At 33.5% G+C, this 23,248-nt stretch overlaps 1 protein-coding gene across 3 annotated transcripts in view; it reads right to left on the reverse strand.

The window, feature by feature from the left end:
• The window catches only part of asic2 (acid-sensing (proton-gated) ion channel 2), an 862,844-nt gene that overhangs the window by 11,076 nt on the left and 828,520 nt on the right, over positions 1-23,248 (reverse strand). For all 3 annotated transcript variants that reach the window (XM_030141224.1, XM_030141222.1, XM_030141223.1), the window contains 2 exons: positions 14,166-14,319; positions 6,683-6,774 (listed from right to left, as the gene is read on the reverse strand). In XM_030141224.1, coding sequence (XP_029997084.1) covers positions 6,683-6,774; positions 14,166-14,319 — 246 coding nt within the window. The remainder of the gene's footprint in view (positions 1-6,682; positions 6,775-14,165; positions 14,320-23,248) is intronic.

Here is a 23,248-nt window from a genome sequence, read left to right on the forward strand (position 1 = left end):
TTTGGTGGTGATCAGGGGTGGGGGGGCCCACGGGGGGGTGGGGCACTGACCAGCCTTGGCGGAGGTCTGCGCTCTCCGAGTGCTTCTAGTTTCTTTTAATTATAGTTTTTATTTATTTCAGTTAACGAAAATGTTTTTTAATTCTAGTTTTTGTCATTTCGTTAGTTTTTATTAAAGATAATAACCTTGATCTGCACATAACTATTTTACGGTAAATTCACAGGTTCATTCTTATTCAACTAATCCACAAATCTCCATCCGTCAAAACTTCTAACTAGTAGAGGACAATTTTCTGTAAGATTTAGGGGGGTCAAGTTATGGAACAACTTTTCCTGTATGACAAATAACTGTTTAAGTACAAAAAGTTTTAAAACATGTTTACAAATTTATTTAATTACTACAAACTCCCTGCCTTAAATCACTGTTTTTATATGTTTATTGTTAAAGCCATGCATATTTTTCTGTCATTAAGCTCATGTGTTTTATGTTACTTGTATTACATTATCTGAAGCCTCCACTACAAAGAAAAAAAAGAAAAACATTTATGTTACTTGTATTACATAAATGTTTTTCTTTTTTTTCTTTGAGGTGGGGGCTTCAGATAAGCCTGTTGGACTTTTTGCCTCTTCCTGCACTGTATTGGTTTTATCTTATATTTCTTTTTCTTTTATCTGTGCAAAAATACCGTATGTCCCCCCCAAAAAAAATTACAATCGGACATTTCGCATTGATAAACTTTCAGAAATATTAAACAATCTAAATGCTATTTCAGGGTATGAAACTATAACTTGTTACCTACATATTGCAGAAAACCCCATTTAATTTGGTTCAGTGGTCACGGAGAAATGTGGATCTTTGTAAAACATGTCATGGGTTCGTTTCTTCTAAGTTTGGCACTTGGATGTTCTTGGCATCCATAGGAATGAAAATATTTTGCTCACAGCTGACGGAGCCACTAACAAATGAGTTCTTATGTCAATGGTGTGTACTCGTGTGAGGTTTTGTAGTTGAAAGATGTTTGATGATTTAATATCTTTCTTTAATCATTCATTGTCGTACCTTATACCAGTGTTTGCAAAACTCAGAAATCTGCTTCCTTTTAGATGTAATTCATTATTCATTTCATTAGTTGAAAATGAAAAGAAACAAGCAGTCACTTTTTCAAAACAGATATTTTTGTCTGAGAACACAATGGACAATGCTTCTCCTTACAAAACTTGGAGGTAAGGGACTTTGGACATGCTTTCGAAAGATCCACATTTCTCCTGAAGCAAATCGAATGAGGTTTTCTGCTAGATGTAGGTAATAAGTTCTAGTTTCATGCCCTGAAAATGCATTTTCATTGATTCTCTATTTTGAAAGTTATCAGTGCAGAAAGTCCGATAGTAACTTTTTTTGGGACATACGGTAAACTAAACTAAACTTAACTGAACTAAACTAAAGTAAACTAAACGGAACTGAACTGAACTAAACTAAACTAAACTGAACTAAACTAAAGTAAACTAAACTGAACGGAACAGAACGGAACTAAACTAAACTAAACTGAACTAAAGTAAACTAAACGGAACTGAAATGAACTAAACTAAACTAAACTGAACTAAACTAAAGTAAACTAAACGGAACTGAACTGAACTAAACTAAACTAAACTGAACTAAACTAAAGTAAACTAAAGTAAACTAAACGGAACTGAACTGAACTAAACTAAACTGAACTAAACTAAAGTAAACTAAAGTAAACTAAACTGAACGGAACAGAATGGAACTAAACTAAACTAAACTAAACTAAACTAAACTGAACTAAACTAAACTAAACTGAACTAAACTAAAGTAAACTAAATTAAACTAAACTAAACTGAACTAAACCAAACTAAACTAAACTAAACTGAACTAAACTAAATTAAACTAAACTAAACTAAACTGAACTGAACTAAACTAAATTAAACTAAAATGAACTAAACTAAACTGAACTAAACCAAACTAAACTAAACTAAACTAAACTGAACTAAACCAAACTAAACTAAACTAAACTGAACTAAACTAAACTAAACTAAACTGAACTGAACTAAACTAAAGTAAACTAAATTAAACTAAACTAAACTGAACTAAACCAAACTAAACTAAACTAAACTAAACTGAACTAAACTAAAGTAAACTAAAGTAAACTAAACGGAACTGAACTGAACTAAACTAAACTGAACTAAACTAAAGTAAACTAAAGTAAACTAAACTGAACGGAACAGAATGGAACTAAACTAAACTAAACTAAACTAAACTGAACTAAACTAAACTAAACTGAACTGAACTAAACTAAAGTAAACTAAATTAAACTAAACTAAACTGAACTAAACCAAACTAAACTAAACTAAACTAAACTGAACTAAACTAAATTAAACTAAACTAAACTAAACTGAACTGAACTAAACTAAATTAAACTAAAATGAACTAAACTAAACTGAACTGAACTAAACTAAACTGAACTAAACTAAATTAAACTAAACTGAACTAAACTAAACTAAATTAAACTAAACTAAACTGAACTGAACTAAACTAAATTAAACTAAACTAAACTAAACTAAACTGAACTAAACTAAACTGAACTAAACTAAATTAAACTAAACTGAACTAAACTAAATTAAACTAAACTGAACTAAACTAAACTAAATTAAACTAAAATAAAATGAACTGAACTAAACTAAATTAAACTAAACTAAACTGAACTGAACTAAACTAAACTGAACTGAACTAAACGAAAGTAAACTAAAGTAAACAGAACTGAACTAAACTAAACTGAACTAAACGAAAGTAAACTAAACAGAACTGAACTAAACTAAACTGAACTAAACTAAAGTAAACTAAAGTAAACAGAACTGAACTAAACTGAACTAAACTAAACTAAACTGAACTGAACTAAACTAAACGTGTAAAAAAACAAACAAAAACAAAATAAAACAAAACAAAACAGGAATAAAAGGAACTTATAATACTTATAATGGACTAAAACATCTAAACCAGGGTTTTTCAATTATCGCATTACTAAAGTGCATGTAACCGCTTCACATCCGATGATTTCAATTACCTAATTACTCCCGTTATCTGCCTTTTTTTGGTCGTGTAAACAGACCTAGTGAAACAATCAAAAATGGGATTCTCTCAGATTCTATTTTCGAGCTTTCATGCTCTCTTTCAGAAACCAACCCCTACATCAGCTTCCTGCACATATGCTGCAGATTTTATTTCGTATATCATTCTTACAGTTCGGTGACGTGAACTCTGACACAAAATATCACTCAATTCTTTGGTTACATCAGGTTAAAGTCAAACCCGACAAACAGCACTGGTGATGGTTTTTCTGCATATGGAAGGGGCAGATTTGAAACATGTTACTCAGGGGTTTTCAGTTATCGTATTTCTAAAATGAGGCGACTTTTTTGTCAGTTTTATTACGGAAACATTTTATACAGGCATGCATCAGCTACAACCCTACATTCCCTTGACACTGTTTATCATTCGGCCCTGACATTTATTACAAATGACAGCTACAACACTCACCATTGCGACCTTTATTCTAAAGTTGGATGACCCTCTCTATCCAACAGGCGTGACAGACATTGGATTTTATTTGTTTTTAAAGCCCTCACTGGTCTTCTACCATCTTCTATTAATATTATCTTTTAATGCAAGTCAATATCACACTCACACTGCTGGTTCCTTCCGTTCGTACCGAATTGGGAAAGTCCAGTTTTTCTTACTGTGCACCTGAAACCTGGAACACTCTCCAAAACCATCTGAAACTTACCACACTTTTACACATTAGGACAATTTAAATCCTTAATCACTTCTTATTTTACCTCCAGCTGCTCCTGGTTTTAAGTAGATGTCCTTGTTTTTAGTTTATCTTTGTCACTTTTACTTTTTGGTACTTCTGATATGTGCAGTGTATGTCTCAAACATTTTGGCTGAATCCCAATTCACCCCTTGGCCCTCCCCCTTACCCCTACCCCTCTGTTTTGCGCGTACACATGGAGGGGTAGTGTTGTCCCGATTCTTAATTAGTTGGAGGGGAAGGGCTAAGGTGGAGGACTGTATAGCCCTCAAAACTGAGATTTTCCAGGCGGAGGGGTGGGAGAAATTTCCCATAATTCTATTCACATCGTTGGCAAGATGGAGGTACACCAGTGTTTTTCAACCTTGGGGTCGGCTGGAATTCAAATGGGGTCACCTGAAATTTCTTGTAATTAATTAAAAAAAAAAACAAAACTTACTAATAAAAAATATATGGTGAGTTAAGAGAGACAATCCCAATCCATAAAAGACATGACAAACTGTGAGTCTGAAACTGAAGCACTGTGGTCCTGTTTATCTTTCAAATGTTCATTGTGGTCAGTTTCAGATGCTGCAGCTCTTTCATAATTCATAGTTTGAGTTCTTGTTTGTTCAGTATTACTTTGCAGCCTTGTGAATCCAAGCTGGACTGACTGTACATATCCTGACCAAGGAAAATAAAATTCTCACTTTGTGCAGTAATCTACACCTGACTTTACTGCCTCCGTCCATAATAATATACATTATATAGACTAAATGTTGTCTAAAATTAATGTTTATTCACAACATAGTATAGCAAACTATTACACGATCAAAAACAAATTCATTTAACAAAAAAAAAAAAAAAGTCTCCCGTTTTGAATGTCTGGGATCGACAGAAATTTGTGATGTTAAACACTGGAAAAAATTTATATCTTACTAAGTGTATTTTGTCATTTCTAGTCAAAATATGTCATCACACTTAAAATAAGACATAATCACCTAAAGAGTAACTTTTCAGTGAGATATAAGAACTTATTTTTAGATAATAGATCTTGAAAATCTTATTTCAAGAAATTTTACTAAGATAATTTTCACATGCTCCACGTGGTGTACATATCCTGACAAAAGGAATATAAAATTCTCCCTTTGTGCAGTAATCTACACCTGGCTTTTCTGCCTCCGTCCACAATAATATACATTATATAGACTAAATGTCGTCTAAAATTAACATTTATTTGCAACTTAGTATAGCAAACTATTACATGATCAAAAACTAATTAGTTTTAGCAAAAAAAAAAAAAAGTCTCCGTTTTGAATGTCTGGGGTCGACAGAAATTTGTGATGTTAAACACTGGAAAAAATTAAAATCTTACCAAGTGTATTTTGTCATTTCTAGTCAAAATATCTCATCACACTTAAAATAAGACATAATCACCTAAAGAGTAGCTTTTCACTGAGATATAAGAACTTATTTTTAGACAATAGATCTTGAAAATCTTATTTCAAGAAATTTTACTAAGATAATTTTCACTTGTTCCACGTGCTGTACATATCCTGACAAAAGGAAAATAAAATTCTCACTTCGTGCAGTAATCTACACCTGGCTTTTCTGCCTCCGTCCACAATAATATACATTATATAGACTAAATGTCGTCTAAAATTAACCTTTATTTGCAACATAGTATAGCAAACTATTACAGGATCAAAAACTAATTAGTTTTAGAAAAAAAAAAAAAAGTCTCCGTTTTGAATGTCTGGCGTCACCAGAAATTTGTGATGTTAAAGTGGGATCATGAGATAAAAAAGGTTGGAAACCACTGAGGTAAACACAGCAAAAAAGTGCAGCAGTGTGATGAAAGAAACACACAAATGTATGTATTTTCTTCGTAAACAACTTAATCATTTGATTGACCGTTTAACGCCGTTTCAATGTGTTATAGATCGCATTTCTGTGGTTTATAGTTGATAGCCGTAAAAATATGACCAAAGCCCATGGAACACAGACGGTTACAGCTGCTGACGGCATGATGAATGCTTTCGGAAACAAAGTTGTCATATCTGTTTATAGCGGCATCGATGACTGCTGATGACGTAACAGGTCGTGAAGGGTTGTCCCATTTCATAGGGGAATGTTTCAACCTCTAACCCTTGCAGCTCTGTTTCGAGGGGTAGTACCAAGTGCAAGGGCCAAGTGGTAGGGGTAAGGGGTAAATTGGGATTGGGCCTTTGTGTTTTAAATCCATAATTCCATTTTATTTTACCTCCAGCTGCTCCTGTTTTTAGGTAGACTTCTCTGGTTTTAATTCGTCTTTGTTACTTTTACTTTTTGGTATTTCTGATATGTCCATTGTATGTTTCCAATGTTTTGTTTTGTCTCAGCTCTATTGTAAATGAGGCTGCGTCCCCAATATTACTCCGAGTTTAAACAAAAGTTATGGATGAATAAAGTGCGTGTAAAGGCATCAGATCCAATTATTACTCAGTTATCAGAATTCTACGGTCATTTAATGGTCTCTGTGAAACAAATTTAAAAAAATGAAGTTTCTTTATGTGTTATGAGTTCTATTTAAGACCTTTTGTTTAGTAGAATTTCTAATGTTGAGTTGTGGAGTGTAAAAACAAAACACTATTAGGTGAAGGTTGGTGGCTTTTTACTGCAGACTTACATTTTTCTGACTTTTCCAAGCTAGTTTCATACCTTTACACCCAAAGTTTTTAATTTGAGCCTGGTCCCGGTTTGTTATTTTCAACAGGTTTCAACCAAGCACTAAATTTAATCCATTTGTATGCAGGAAAAGACAGCGGCTCTCTCATTTGGAGTTTCTGGTGTAAACTTGCTTCCATCCGTTGACAGAAAGTAGAAATAGAGCAAACATACCCAATAAACCTGCTACCTCGTAGGCTTTCTTCTGCTCGATGGTCTCATAGTTTAGAGCCTCGAAAAACACATCCAACACTAGGATGTTGTCTCTGAAAGAGAAGAAAATGAAATGCGTCCTAATGAATCCCATATCCAGTGTTCACTTGGCAAGCATCACAATCAGAAGCAGCACATCCGTCCATCTCCGGAGATGAGCAACAGAAACAACCGCTGTGTGGGAGGAGAACAGGTTTGCAGCAGAGGCCCAGCTTTTAACAACCAGTTCTTTAAAAGCCCTGGTATAAAGTCTATGTTAAAGCTGAGAGGAGGAGGCTCAGTGCTATATATACATATGTGTGTGTGTGTTTTGTCGTCTTTTCAAGCCTGTTCCCTCTCGATCTTCAGCCTTTTATTCACATCAGATAAACTACAAAACCTGTTAGTATGTGAGCGCATATGTTTTCCTACGGTGGACCGATACACAGTGAATAAGCTACGAAAATATACATTACATTTGTAGATGTGCTCTCTGGGGCTTGATCATAAACCTTTCCATTTCTTATATTTTTTATTTTTATTTTTATTTTTTTTAACCCATAAAGACCCAAACATTCACCAATCATCTACTAATGGAACTGTTTAATACCTGCTGATCCACTAACCCTATCGATACATGTAAATAATTGGTGTAAAATGCAGTTATTCATCTTTTCACGGTCATCGAATAACACCCGTGTGGACGTTCAGAGGCTCTGTAGTTGCCGTGGAAACATAGTCATCTTCTACAACATTGATTCACCAGTAAAACCCATGGAGTTGGATCAATGACAGTGGATGGACAAACTGGGTTTATGTTCAGTTAATGAGAGATTTTGCCGAAAAAGTCATTTTTTTTTTTCACTTTTCTCTATGACTGATATAATAAACCTCAACTTTACGCTTAGCTTTTTTGAACATCTACATGATCAGTAAATTAAATGTTGGAAAATACCTGATTTTCACTGAAAAAAACACAACATACAGAAGATAATATTATAAAAAATGCTGATAAACCACTTAAGGATGGTTAAATATAGAGAGAAAAATATTTTGGAACTGCCACAAATGTCACACTGGGTCCTTCTGGGTTAATTGATTTATTTTGAATATGGAAATGATACAAGCTGCCTGATTGCTACTAATTGATTTCTTCGCACAACATAATATAGAAATGAAAAGTCAAGGAAGCATAAAATAATGATACACACAAAATGAAAAAGAAAAAATTGATTTTTAATTTGATATCAGAAAAAAAAAAACTTTAAGGCAGGGGTGTCAAACTCATTTTAGTTCAGGGGCCACATTCAGCCCAATATGATCTCAAGTGGGTCGAACCAGCGAAATAATAACAGCGGAAAAAGTTAAATTATATAATGATCAGGTTTACATCTACAAAGTTTCCTTAAAAATCGGAATAACATGAACAACTTGAATTGTCTTAAGAAAAACAAGTGTAATTTTACCAATATTCTGCCTCGGTTTATCAGTTTATCATTTACACATGTGCATTACAATCGCGTAAAATATTTAGTAACAGGCAGAATATTGGTAAAATTGCATTTACTTTTCTTAAGACAGTTCCATTTGTTCTGGTTATTCACATTTTTTTAAAAGTATAGTTTGGTAATGTAAAGATTTTCATGTAATTTTATTTTTTCACACCAAAAAAACATAAAGAAAATTTGGGGTTGTCATTATTTATAGGTTATTATGATAATATTTTACTATTTTATTTAATATTTTATTATTTTCACTTGAAATCTAACTGTATAACTGTAACTGTAATTGGACTGTATGTGGAACCTGAGCTAAAATGATTTTGACTCCACTGATTGTTAATGTCTTCTGTGTAATTTTTGCATTTCACAAATTCATCCCGTGGGCCAGATTGGACCCTTTGGCGGGCCAGATTTGGCCCCCGGGCTGCATGTTTGACACCTGTGCTATAAGGGGAAAGAAACGGAAACTGAACTGTTCAAGTTTCAGTGTGACAGTTAAAGGTTGAGAATGAGAGAACCATAAAAGAGTCTGCATCCTGTCCATATTTAAAAAGCAATTAAAACAAAAACTGCTTTTGAAATATGTTTAATTTAAGCCTGTGTCATTGTATTTTTGCCTCATTTGCCTGATGTGTTGATACTGTCTCAATTCTATACTGTCTGTATTTATGGAATTACCTTAGGTCTGAGGTCTTAAACATGCGGCCCACCAAAGGGTCCAGTCTGGCCCGTGGGATGAATTTGTGAAATGCAAAAATTACACTTAAGATAGTAATCATTTTAGCTCAGGTTCCACATACAGAACAATTTAATCTCAAGTGGTCAGATCAGTCAAATACTATCATAATGATAACCTATAAATACTCACAACTCCAAATTTTTCTGTTTGTAAATGTAAAAATTTTCATGACATTTTACTGTATTTATACTAAAACAAACTAACATTTCACAAAAACATGAATAACCTGAACAAATATGAACATTTTGAAATGTCTGAAGTGTAAATTTACCAATATTCTGCCTGTTATTAAATGTTTTGTGTATTTGTTGATCCACTGTGATCTGTACGTTGTAATTTACATGTGTAAATGATAAACTGAGACACAATATTGTTAAAATCGCATTTAGTTTTCTTCAGTTTGTTCATGTTATTTACATTGTGTTAAAGTATAGTTGGTAGATATAAACATTTTCAACGCATAATTTTACTTTTTTTGCTCTAAAACATAGAGTAAACTTTGAGGTTGACATTATTTATTCATTATTTTGTTATTATTTCACTGCTCCGACCCACTTCAGATCAAATTTGGCTTAATGTGGCCCCTGAACTAAAGTTTGACACCCCCGCTTTGGGTTGGTTTAGAGCAAGGGTTAAGTTTTAGCTTCGGTGGAAATAGGAATTGTCTTCATAATCAATTGTACTGTTTGCCCCGTTTATAACCTATGAATAGCTTCTGGGATTACACTTTTTACAAAATCATATCTTGCTGTAAATTATGAATACAAGTTGCATAAGTATTTTAAATGATTTGTAAATAAAATGTGAACTGAAATGTGAACTAGACCAGCTTCCAGAACAGAGCATAGGCCACAGATTTTTTTTGTACATCGTTAGCATCATAGCACGTCATATTTTTGGCCAAATTGTGTTATCTGCTTTTAAGTCCCATCAATATCCTGTGATAACTACCCTTTGATCTCAATTAAGAGGAAATATTTTCCAGAGAATGTAATATTCATGTATACCAAATCCATATGAAGACAATACAGGGTGTCCCATAAGTCTCCATACATAGGAAAAATAAACGTTTCTTGACATAAACCATTTTTATTTATATAATATGCTCTATATGACTGCCATTTTGTCGGGAACACATTTCAATGTGTGTCCTCCACTGCTGAAGAACTATAAAGAAGAAATATAAAGAAATACATGTTAGAACCATATGTATTATGTCTCCTATGTATGGAGACTTATGGGACACCCTGTAGAATATCATAATTATTGATTTGAAAAGTTAAATCTATAGAAAGTGAAAGAAAAAAATCCTTCACAAGCTAGCTATTTCATGTGGAGACATATATTTGGTTATGTAGGGAAAAAAAAAAAATCTTTTTTTTTAGATTAGTGACAAAACAATCTTAAATTCCAATGAAACCATGCTTAAGCAGAGGGTTGAATGCTTTCTTTCAGAAATTTCCATTGGTTTAACTCATTTGATTAATGAGTAATTTAAAAAAAAACATGTTTTTTGAGAAACGTGAAATTCCCTATATAACCGGCACCATCTGATATTAAAATGCTTAAAAAAGCAATTCACACCAATTTTTCAGACAAAATGATTTTTATAATGATAAAAGGGTGTGTAAAAGGTCATAAAACTATACTGAAAACAGAAATATATGATTGAGATTTCAAATTATAGCAGTGATAAGTTATGTTATTATTCATTCTTAGAGAACTTTCAGAGGGACTGAATTTAGTTCATATAAAAAGTTCCGTAATTTTCTTGAAAATCCTTTTTTGGCAAAAATTTTAATGGATTTAGAAACTTAAGATGTTATACTATTGAACTACAAAAAGTTTGAAATCATTATCTCAATTCTAATTTTTTGATTCAAAGTCAACAGGCGCGTGACTTGACCCTTACCTTTCCCCTCCTAACACTGCTTCATTCTGCATCACTGGCTATGACATGAAAAAAAAAAGATTTAGAGGTTGACTTCTCTCCAAAATGTACGCTTTTAACCCTATAACGCCAAATGTATCATATTTGATCCATGAGTTTTGAAGCCCTCTACATGACCAGTGTGATTTTTGTTTTTTGTTCTTGAAAAACCTGACGTATACAATTGGATACATGCAATACACAGATAATCCACCAGGGGGAGGGATTCGTTCACCAGAGGCCTTTCCAGTGACACTACAAGATTAACCCTTTCATGCATACTGGTCACTACAGTGGACAGCTCTACAGCTGTTCTCTTCTATATTCATGGGTTTTGTTGTTTTATTTGCATATCAGCCAACACAGTGGACGCTTTCCTGTTCTTGATAAACCTGATCTGCAGTAGGGTCAAAACACGGTATTCAAAATCTCTCTGATGGGACATTTTAGAGAGAATTTGACAGAATAGTGTTGCTAAATGATCCACATTTTTACTTTTAAATTAATTTTTGCTTTAGTTGGACCATAAGGGATTATCCAAAACAAGAAGCTACTTTATATTGAAATAAATGTTGGAATGGCAATCAATTAAAGTTCACTCTCTGACGGGACATTAGTGTGTTTTGACCCAGTAACATGTTTGAGTGTAAATCAATTACTACTTGTTATTAGACTGTAATTAACAATTTTCTTACACAAAAAGTATTTTATTGCATATTATCTCCATGAAGTGAGTAATAACTAGTATCAGAGTATGTTAAAATGTGAGAAAACATCAGATTAGCTGCAAGAAAAATGTTTTTATATCATAGTTTTCACACAGTTTATCACTTTCTGATGATGAGTTTTAAATACGTATTTCTTTGCTCCAAAACTTAAACACATGGTGTCCAAGTGAGTGGACATGTTTGTAACTCCATGAAAAATAGGTAAATAAAAAAAAAATTCAATCGCATTGTTTTTTTTCATGCCTAAAGAGGAATAAAAATACTCGGGGAAAAAAAATCTTGCCTAAGGTTCTGATAATTCATGCATGAAAGGGTTAAATTAATGAGGAAGGAGGTAGAACTTTGCCAATTTTGAAAATGGATTACCAATTTGTTAAACATGTTTGTGTTACACTGCAAACAAAAAGTTGAGGATATTTTTAATTTTGGGGCTATTTTTTTCAGTTGGGATTCTTGCACAGCGCTTTTTACTTTTACGTGTGTGAATTGAATTGAAACACATTTTTTTTAATGACCAGGCATAGTTTTATTTACAAATGGCAAAAATTTAAAAAAAGACAAAAAAAGAGAAATATCCTTAACTTTTTGTTTGCAGTGTATATTATGTTTTTGTTTATTCAAAAGTAATAATATTTGAGCACTGAGACCCGATGTGTCAAATATGATACAAAATTGAAACTCATACATGGAAATTGATATTTGAAAAAATGTTTTTTTCTGTTGGCTCCAATTTCAAACAACTGGAATTTTATGTTAATGATTTAATGGTTTATGCACTAAAACAGAAAAATTGTAAGTTATTATGTTATTATTTTACTGGTCCGGACCGTTTGAGATCATATTGGGCTGTATGTGTAAACTGAGTTTGACACCCCTGTTCTAACTCCATCCTAAGAAAATATAGAGGAAGTCAGATCACCTAAAGCAGGGGTGTCAAACTCATTTTAGTTCAGGGGCCACATTCAGCCCAATTCGATCTCAAGCGGGCCAAATGAATAAATAATAGCATAAAAACCTAGAAATAATGACAACTCCAAATTTTTCAGCTTAAAAAATAACTTAAATAACTTAAATCCTGAAAATTTTCACATTTTACAAACTATCTAAAACAAAAAAGATGTGAATAATCTAAAAAAAAAAAAAAAAAAAAAAAAAAAGAAATTTCTGAAGAAAAATAAGCACAATTTTATCAATATTATGCCTCAATTTATGATTTATACATGTGCATTACAGATCAGCTCTACCAAGGCACAAAATATTTGTTTAAAAATTGTACTTTTTTTTTCTTTAGATATTTCAGGTTGTTCATATTTGTTCCAGTTATTGACATTTGATTGTTAAAGGATATCAGAATTTAATGTTCTTTGCAAAAAATCAAAGAGAAAAAAATGGTGTTGCCATTATTTATAGGAATAATGTCATATTGTTATTACTTTTTTCACATTAAAGAAGAAAATTTGGAGTAATTATTTGTAGGTTATTATGCTATTATTTTTTAGTTTGATGCCCTCGACTGTTAATATCCTCAGGGTAATTTTTGCACTTTGCAAATTCATCCAGCGGGCCGGACTGGAACCTTTGGCGGGTCGGTTTTGGCCCCCGGGCCGCATGTTTGACACCTGTGACCTAAAGCATCTGGCAGCATGATTCATGACTGTGTAAAATGAAGATAAGTTACTTTGTTTTGATTTACTTCTGAAAACCTTTGGCTTCTATCTGTATAATTATGCTGATATTTCACTCATGGCAAAGCTTGTTTTAGTGGTAAATTCTGATAACACTGTGGATAGTTTGCTTGGATATCACACACACTAATAACATCTAGTATATACTGTTCCCTTTAAAGTAGGAATGAAGTGGTTTTTGGACACATTCTTCTTTTTGTTCCTATTTCTACACATCAGTAATCACCTTTAACCAGGTCCAATGATCACATACTGAGTCCCAGTTATACTTAATGTACCAAGAATAAATCACTTTGTCACAACCATTTCGTAAGAAGAGGCAAAAATACTTTATTCCAATTTTATGGGTAACAGTGTATATTAAAGTATATTTATCCGTGTTTTCCTAGTCAGCAAACCAGTCCAAAAGATAAATAATGAACAAATGCTTTAGGTCTGTGCTCTTCCAACAGACGCATCATTGACTTGATATTTCTCTAGAACCAGATATATATTAGATATTTATTCTTCCATCTTCAAATTTAACAATGAGTAATGGGATGTGTGAAGCTTGAAACAGGTTTTTAGATGAAAGTGTGTGTAAAAAAAAAAAAAAAAAAAAAAAAAAAAAAAAAGCCTCCATTTGAAAAATTCATCTCGCTTTTGATATAAATAAATCAAACTGCACTTCCTTTAAAACAACAAAAATGAAAGAAAATAAAAGTGTAGGTGATTTTTTTTTTGTTTGTTTGGTTGCTTTTATGTCAATACCTCAGATACATGTACACAGTGTGATCATAAATTACCACTGCAACCACTTATCACAAGAAAAGTGTTATCATTATTTACTTTATTCTCGTCTTATGACTCCGACTGAGCAGAAAACACAGGGTTGTACTTACGTGATGTATTTCTCTGACTTGTTGAACTTCTTCTGTAGGTAGCGGGCAGACGTCTTGCTGGGGATCTTGACCATGGACAGTTCTTTGTTGTAACGGGTCATGTTGCACGGCGTCCGGCACATGCAGTTACTGCTCTCCACGGCCGACAGTTTGGCTTCACACGGAGGAGGTGATGGACACGAGTGAGGTGTAAAATGAGAGGAAAAAGGGACCGTGACATGAGAGGAAGGGGTGATGATGATGATGATGAGCAGAGAAGAAAATGTCCTTTTAGTCTCCAACACAATGGAAACCACAGAAATGAGCAAAACCGGTTAATGACCAAGGATCTAATAGTTTTGGATTATTCATTATAGTTTAGTTTTGCTTGGTTTTTACTTTTTTTTTCTCTAATTCAGTTCATTTTAATTCGTTTTTAGAGCAGGTTTTTATTAGTTTTTGTTATTTTCTAAATGCTTAGTTTTAGTTTATTTATTTATTTATTTTTTTAATATCTTTTCTCTTCTTCTCCGTCGTATTCAAATAAATCCCAGACAGGACTCTGCTGCTTTCTCCCAGCTTTAGTCTGCATGTTTCCAGGTAGAGTGGGGACCAGAAAACGACTGGAAATACATGATTTACACTGAAAAAGTGCAAAATACAGAGGATGATATTATAATAAATGCTGATCAATCACTTAAGAAAGGTTAAATAGTAGTGCTGCCACTAACGACTAATTTTCTAACGATTAATCTTTCGACAGTTTTTTAGATTAGTCGACTTATCTAAATAATTTCGAAAAAAATCAAGTGTTTGTTTTTTTGTTGTTTCCATTTTATTTAGATCACAACTCAAGGGGGGGTGAACAGGTACGCACGGATCTGAGGACCGGGAATTAAGATGCTTATATGATGGGGGTCTCGGTCTCTCTCTCTCTCTCATTTTTTTTTTTTTAAAGTATCTTTTCTCTTCTTCTCTGTCGTATTCAAATAAATCCCAGACAGGACTCTGCTGCTTTCTCCCAACTTTAGTCTGCATGTTTCCAGGTAGAGTGGGGACCAGAAAACGACTGGAAACACATGATTTACACTGAAAAAGTGCAAAATACAGAGGATAATATCATAATAAATGGTGATCAATCACTTAAGAAAGGTTAAATAGTAGTGCTGCCACTAACGACTAATTTTCTAACGATTAATCTTTTGACAATTTTTTAGATTAGTCGATTTATCTAAATAATTTCGAAAAAATCAAGTGTTTGTTTTTTTTGTTGTTTCCATTTTACACTGAACAAAAATATAAATGCCACACTTTTGTTTTTGCTCCCATTTTTCTTGAGCTGAACTCAAAGATCTAAAACTTTTTCTGTATGCACATAAGGTTTATTTCTCTCAAATATTGTTCACAAATCTGTTTAAATTTGTGTTAGTGAACACTTCTCCTTTGCTGAGATAATCCATCCACCTCACAGGTGTGGCATATCAAGATGCTGATTAGACAGCAGGATTATTGCACAGGTGTGCCTTAGGCTGGCCACAATAAAAAGCCACTCTAAAATGTGCAGTTTTATCACACAGCACAATACCACAGATGTCACAAGTTTTGAGGGAATATGCAATTGGCATGCTAACTTCAGGAATCTCCACCAGAGCTTTTGCCTGTGAACTGAATGTTCATTTCTCTACCATAAACCATCTCCAAAGCTATTTCAGAGAATTCATGAAGAAGACTGTGCGAGGAAAATGGTGGTCACACCAAATACTGACTGGTTTTCTGACCCCCTGGACCACCCAATACAGTAAAACTGCACATTTTAGAGTGGCCTTTTACTGTGGCCAGCCTAAATCACACCTGTGCAATAATCCTGCTGTCTATCAGGTGTGGCATCTTGATATGCTACACCTGTGAGGTGGATGGATTATCTCAGCAAAGGACAAAAGAGAAGTGCTCACTAACACAGATTTAGACAAATTTATGAACAACATTTGAGAGAAATAGGCCTTTTGTGTTCATAGAAGAAGTTTTAGATTGTTGAGTTCAGCTCATGAAAAATGGGAGCAAAAACAAAAGTGTGGCATTTATATTTTTGTTCAGTGTATTTAGATTACAACTCAAGGGGGGTGAACAGGTACGCATGGATCTGAGGACCGGGACTTAAGATGCTTATAAGATGGGGGTCTCGGTCTCTCTCTCTCTCTAATTAAAAAAAAAAAAATCTTTTCTCTTCTTCTCCGTCGTATTCAAATAAATCCCAGACAGGACTGCTGCTTTCTCTCAACTTTAGCCTCCATGTTTCCAGGTAGAGTGGGGACCAGAAGACGACTGGAAACCACAAGTGACGAGCAGTGTCAAACCGTGAAGTGCCATACGGTGCCGCTAGCTAAAATTGCTCGAGCAAAATAAATCAATTTCGTATCAATCCAACGTTGACAAAGACGAAAACGAAGAGAATTTTATCCATAATTTTTATATGTTTTAGTTAGTTTTGGAAACACACAATACAGTTTCAGTTAGTTATCGTTTTTTTCTTTTAATTATAGTTTTTATTTATTTCAGTTAACGAAAAAATTTTTTCAATTCTAGTTTTTGTCATTTCGTTAGTTTTCATTAACGATAATAACCTTGTTAATGACTGCATGAATAACGTCCTGTTGCACCATTTTATACCTTATTAACTGATAAACACCCAAATATCCACTGGTGACCAACACCATCTACTGATATGAAATGTTTAATAACTTTAAAACCACTAATCCAATCAATATGTTGAAATAATTGGTGTAAAATACCTTTTTTTTTATATCTTTTCATGGTCATCAGATATGACCCATTTGGATGTTCAGAGGCTCTGTAGTTACCGTGGAAACACTGTCATCTTCAACAACATTGATTCACCAGTAAAACTCTTGGCATTTGATCAATGACAGTGGATAGAGACACTTGGTTTATGTTCAGTTAATGATATATTTTACTGAAAAAGTCACTTTTTCTGCAGTTTTCTCTGTTTTTGATATAATAACCCTCAACTATAATCTGAGCTTTTATGAACATCACAACATGAAACCCATGGAGTTGGATCAATGACAGTGGATGGACACACACTTGATTTAGGTTCAGTTAACGACAGATTTAGCTGAAAAAGTAACTTTTTTCTTAAGTTTTCTCTGTTTTTGATATAATGATCCTTACAGGTAATCTCATCATGTTGATTAAAGTACATGATCAGTAAATTAGATACAGGAAAATACCTGACTGTCACTGAAAAAAACGCAAAACATAGAGGATATTATAATGGTAAATGGAGAGGAATCACTTACTTGTACTTGTATGTTGTGTATAAACATTTGTATGTGTGTGTGTGTGTGTGTGAATATATATATAAAAACAAAAGAGTAATGTATAAGGAAGAGGGAGATAAAAATATATTATTAATATTTTACAGAGAAGGGGCGGGATTAAATAAATTGCACTTCTTCCCACCCCCTTTCGAGCATGTGAATTAAACTATTGTGCTGTTCTTCTGTCTAAGATTGTATTGATTGGTGATTTTTGTATCATTATTTGTGTTTTACTTGTTCACATATAAGTTAAATTTCATTACATGTTCGGAATAAATCACTAAAATCAAAAGTCAAATCAAAACTTAAGAAATGTTAAATAGAAAAATTCATTTGAGAACTGCCACATATTTTTGAAAATTTTAAGTGATCTTGCTTTTCCGCTCAACTCATCTTGACTCAACTCCACTTGGCTGCACTTCCACTGCCAGTATAGTAGTAGCATGGCTGGTTGCCATAGCAATGCGACACATACATATTGTTATACCATTTCATACCACAGTGACAAGTGAGGCAACAGAAGTGAAATAAAACAAGTATTTTAAGATTATTTCAGGTGAGAATACAGGTGTTTACACTTCTAGGTTTGCCATGAAAGAACCTACTACAGGCCGTTTAGACATGTACAATATACATGTTAATATGCAAATTGGCTAAAATTTACTTAGGGGGTCAAATGAGTGGCCATTTTTGTCGAAAAAAAAAAGTTGTAAGAAATGCATAGAACTGTGTTGAAATAATGCTAATACATTTGTGCACAGACTACTGATATTATTTAACAGTGGAAGCTATATTTTCAGAAATATTGGATTTTGAATAGCACGTGTATGTGAAAACTTTTGCTAGTGGACGGACGTGACATTACCCATGATGATCTGGTCAGTACCAGTACTTTATTAGTGATAAACTTATATACTTACTATTGCTAATTCTCCTCTTATTCATAAATGTTAGTATTGTGGATCTAAAACAATAACAGCTGACACAAAAACACAAAATGTGTCAGTGGACGGATGTGACATGGTTGTTACGGATCCCATCATACTGATGCTCAGGCAGCCATGTCACCGTTTCCACAAATGATCCCTGTGCAAAAACTAGGATCAGAATTATTTATTGTATAGTTTATCATCATACTAAAGAGTAAATAACAATATAGAATTGTTATTTCTTTATAAAAATGCTTATTATTAGAAAACTGTTGATTTAAAAAGTGACGTGTGACATTCTTAATGTATGTATTGGCGTAACATAAGCAGGATGGATCAGCACCATACTCCATATTGCAATCTGTAAAAATAAAACATGTGATATGTAGTATATAATCTTGTAATAAAAATTGGGGAATCTAAAAGAATAGAATATTTGTTTTTCAGGTAAATTCAGTTAAAATATAACTTGGCCATTTGTGACATGAAAATATAGCATTAATTGTGATGAAATTGGACATTTTTGACCTGAAAACATAGTTCATATGACCATCAACATGTTGCAACAGAACTGAAATCCTGTAAATTTGCAGAACTTGCATTTACCAACACAAAGTTCCTTTGGGGATTCACTTAGATTGATTTCTTATGCACAAAGACAGAAATAAGACCTCTAAGCAAATTTTAGCCGAAATAAAAATCGGAACTTTCTACGACATTTTTGGAGACTTGTCATTAACTTGACTTAGCATCCTGTGTTATAACATTATAACTCACACAGACATAGTGATGACTGTTGATTCACTATTCTATGATCTGCACGATTTTAAGTCACATTCAGTATCACTTTAATGCACCTGAAACCTTGGTGATTCTAGAAACAGCAGCTGTCTATACTAAGTGGTGTATGTCACTCACAGCCCAGGATAATTACTGAAATTACATATGTGTCATATATGAAACTGGATAAGAAACAGTTCATATGAGAGTTTGCCCGTATCACACAGGCCCCATTTGACACATTATAAACAGAACATTGACTTTTAATGTCATGTTTTTCTACTGTAATTATCAGCTGCAGGCGGCTCTATAAGACTGACTAATCAGGGAATGAAATAATGAAGTTTTTTAAAGTGGAAAGATCGCAAATGTTACAATACTGTTAATTATTATTATTCTATGTGAACAAGGCAATTATGACCTTCTGTCTGAATATGAATTGACATTATGTTAAGTCGAGATAATGATTCATGATCTCCAGCAGGCAGTTACTTTTAATTATCCGCATCTCTGCTGTCAATGTGAACCAGCTGTCTGTCAAAGTGATTTTCGCCGCTGATAAACATTAAAACTTATTGTGCTAGAGCTGAAGCTAAGGCTTAAAAACACATGTATATATCTGACCTCTTTTCTGTTGATGTGAATATATATATATATATATATATATATATATATGTATATATATATATATATATATATATATATGTGTGTGTGTGTGTGTGTGTGTATATATATATATATATATGTATGTGTATATATATATATATATGTGTGTGTGTATATATATATATATATATATATATATATATCGATGTGAACGCATGCGAGTTTCGGCTACATCTCAATTCACAGCAATGTTGGCTCCATAAAAAAAACCCTTACAACTATATGGTGTAACAAATGATTACATTTTGGTGATGATTGGGGGGGGGGTGCATACGGACTGATCTGCCTTGACGGAGGTCTTCTTTTCTAGTTTTGTTTGTTTCTTTGTTTAACACTCTAGCAGCAAAACTATTGCTTCAATTCATACCAAATTGGGTTTGTAGATTGCCAGTGACCCAGAAATAGATCTGATTGCATTTTGGCAACAATAGGTCAAAGTTAAAATTTTTAACTTTTTTTTTCCCCATTTACTTATAATGGCCAAAATTTCACGCCTGTAGCAGCAAAACTATTGGTTGAATTCATACCAAATCTGGATTATCAATTTCCAATGGCCCTTGTTCTGTCTTTGCATTTTTGTTTTGTTGTTTGTTAAAAAAATTTCAATCTTTCAAAAATAAAGTGTTAAAAAAGTGACTTTTTCAGCTAAAGGTATTATTTTCTGAAAATAAAACCAAGTGTCTCAAAAAAAAAAAACCCAAAAAACACTTCTCTGACTTTAATCTGTGCAGCTCTAAGACAAAAACAGTACCATAAACATTATTTCCACTAATGAATATAATCTAATCAGCTAATCAATTATTTGTGTACATCCCTCCGAAATGCAGTATAATTAAGGGGGTACTGTTTTTAGTTTGTTTGTTAACACTTTAGCAGCAAAACTATTGATTGAATTCATACCAAATTGGGTTTATATATTGCTAGTGGCCAAGAATAGATGTGATTGCATTTTAGGAAAAGTACATCAAAGTTTAAATTTTCTATGAACTTTTAAATCTTTTATTTTTTCTCCCATCCTACTATAATGCACGTTCTGTGTCCGTCCGGTGTCCCGTCGATGTTGCAGCACAGGAGGGCGTTTGTACGGGTTTTCCTCAGCCTTTCCTCAACCTTCCCAGGGCCAATCACCGCCAAACTCGCCAAATGAATCCAAGTGGAAAGATCGCAAGTGTTACAATACTGTTAATTATTATTATTCTATGTGAACAAGGCAATTATGACCTTTTGTCTGAATATGAATTGACATTATGTTAAGTCAAGATAATGATTCGTGATCTCCAGCAGGCAGTTACTTTTAATTTTCCGCATCTCTGCTGTCAATGTGAACCAGCTGTCTGTCAAAGTGATTTTCACCGCTGATAAACATTAAAGCTTATTGTGCTAGAGCTGAGGCTAAGGCTTAAAAACACATGTATATATCTGACCTCTTTTCTGTTGACGTGAATATATATATATATATCGATGTGAACGCATGCGACTTTCGGCTACATCTCAATTCACAATAATGTTGGCTCCATAAAAAAAGCCTTACAACTATATACTGTAAGTCAGTGTCAGGATGAATCTAATGTAAAGTGTATAAGTACATGTAAATATAGCCTTAAGCAGCAGCTGTCAAACCATGCCTGGGAGCATGAGGAACATAATCTGGAGTTACACCAGAAGAAGAAGAAGAAGAGTGACTTCATACTAAACCCACAACCTCCTACGTAACACTAGCTCTCACCGTGATGCTAATATTAAATGACACCGGCTCTCGAATGGAGCTCAATCAAAGGCGACTGCGGCACAGAGGCTACTCGCCTTCCTTACAAATCACTTTCTGCAGCTTAAGTCAGAGTTTTGAAGTTGCAAAGTTGAAAAAAAGATCTTATTTAATTGCACCAGAGATTGCCAAGCCCTTTTTCGCTACCAGCTTCATTCCTTTCCAGACTTAAAAATCCTCTCAGAGTCTTCCCGTGTGTCCATCCCTTTTGCCTCAAAATGGAAAGGAAAGAAGGAGTTAATATTATCAGCTTTACTCCTGGCTGACAAAACCCTGTGGCAGAGCAGCACATCGCAAACTGTGGGGCGTCTATCCCCCTCGGTGCACTAATAGCCGGCGGGGCCGCACTGTCACGTAATTGCGAGAGGAAATTCAATATGGCGTCTCAGCGGTCTCTTATTTTTATTCAAATGAGACGTTATTAGATATACAGGAGCAAGGCCTCGTGCATTTCAATGATTGATTTCTTTCTTTGAGGCTCTCACCTTTGTCCTTACACTTTTCCTCATGGACATTTCAATCCAAAGGTGCAAATGACTCTATCAGATTCACTCCTAATGATTTTTACACTCCCATAAACTGAACTATTTATACATAAACAGCATCTCACACACTCGTCTCGTCATTCTTCACACCTTGAAAACACATAGCAGCTACTTTTCGTCAGTTATTCACAAGTATTAACCTCCGGTGTTGAATATCGAAGAGAATGGCAGATGGAAAAGAGTGTAGTAACAAGAATGTCCACTAGGGGCATTCGAACTCCTTTAAATTCAGGGGCCACATATACAGCCTCATTTGACCTAAAGCAGGACAAACTAGTAAAATAATAACATAATAACTTAGAAATAATGACAACTCCATTTTTTCTTTTTGTTTTAGTGCAAAAAAGTAAAATTAAATGTCAAAGTGCATACATTACAAACTATCCTTTCACAAAAAATTATGAATAACCTGAACAACCTGAAATTTATTCAGAAAAATAAGTGCAATTTTAATATTATGATAACAATATTACCATATTATACCTCAACTTAATATTTATACATGTGCATTGCATATTGCTGTGGGTCTACAAAGGCACAAAACAATTAATAAAAGGAAAACCTATTAAAATTCTGCAGTTTGGCACTTGGAGTTGTCATTATTTATAGGTTATTATGCTATTATTTTACTGGTGTGACCTACTTGAGATCAAATTGGGCTAAAATAAGCTTGACAACCTTGATTGTTAATGTTTTCAGTGTAATTTTTGAATTTCGCAAATTCATTCATTCATAAAACCCATATAGTTTGATAAATGACAGTGGTTATGGATGCTTTTAATGTTCAGTTAATGATATATTTTGCTGAAAAAGTCATTTTTCTTCAGTGTTCTGTATTGGCCGTAAATTTACTCTGAGCTTTTATGAAAATCTACATGATCATTGAATGAAATATAGGAAAATACAAAACTTTCATTGAAAAATGCTAAACGCAGAGGGTAATATGATGAGAAATGTCAATAAATGACTGGAAAGGGTAAATGTACAGAGGGAATAAAATCATTTAGAAGTCGCCACAAAAGTAGTTGTAGCTCTTTAAGGGTTGATGACAACAGTACCAGGGGTTAATTTTAATATAACC

The sequence above is a fragment of the Sphaeramia orbicularis genome, chromosome 8 (genome assembly GCF_902148855.1).
Source record: "Sphaeramia orbicularis chromosome 8, fSphaOr1.1, whole genome shotgun sequence".
NCBI lineage: Eukaryota > Metazoa > Chordata > Actinopteri > Kurtiformes > Apogonidae > Sphaeramia > Sphaeramia orbicularis.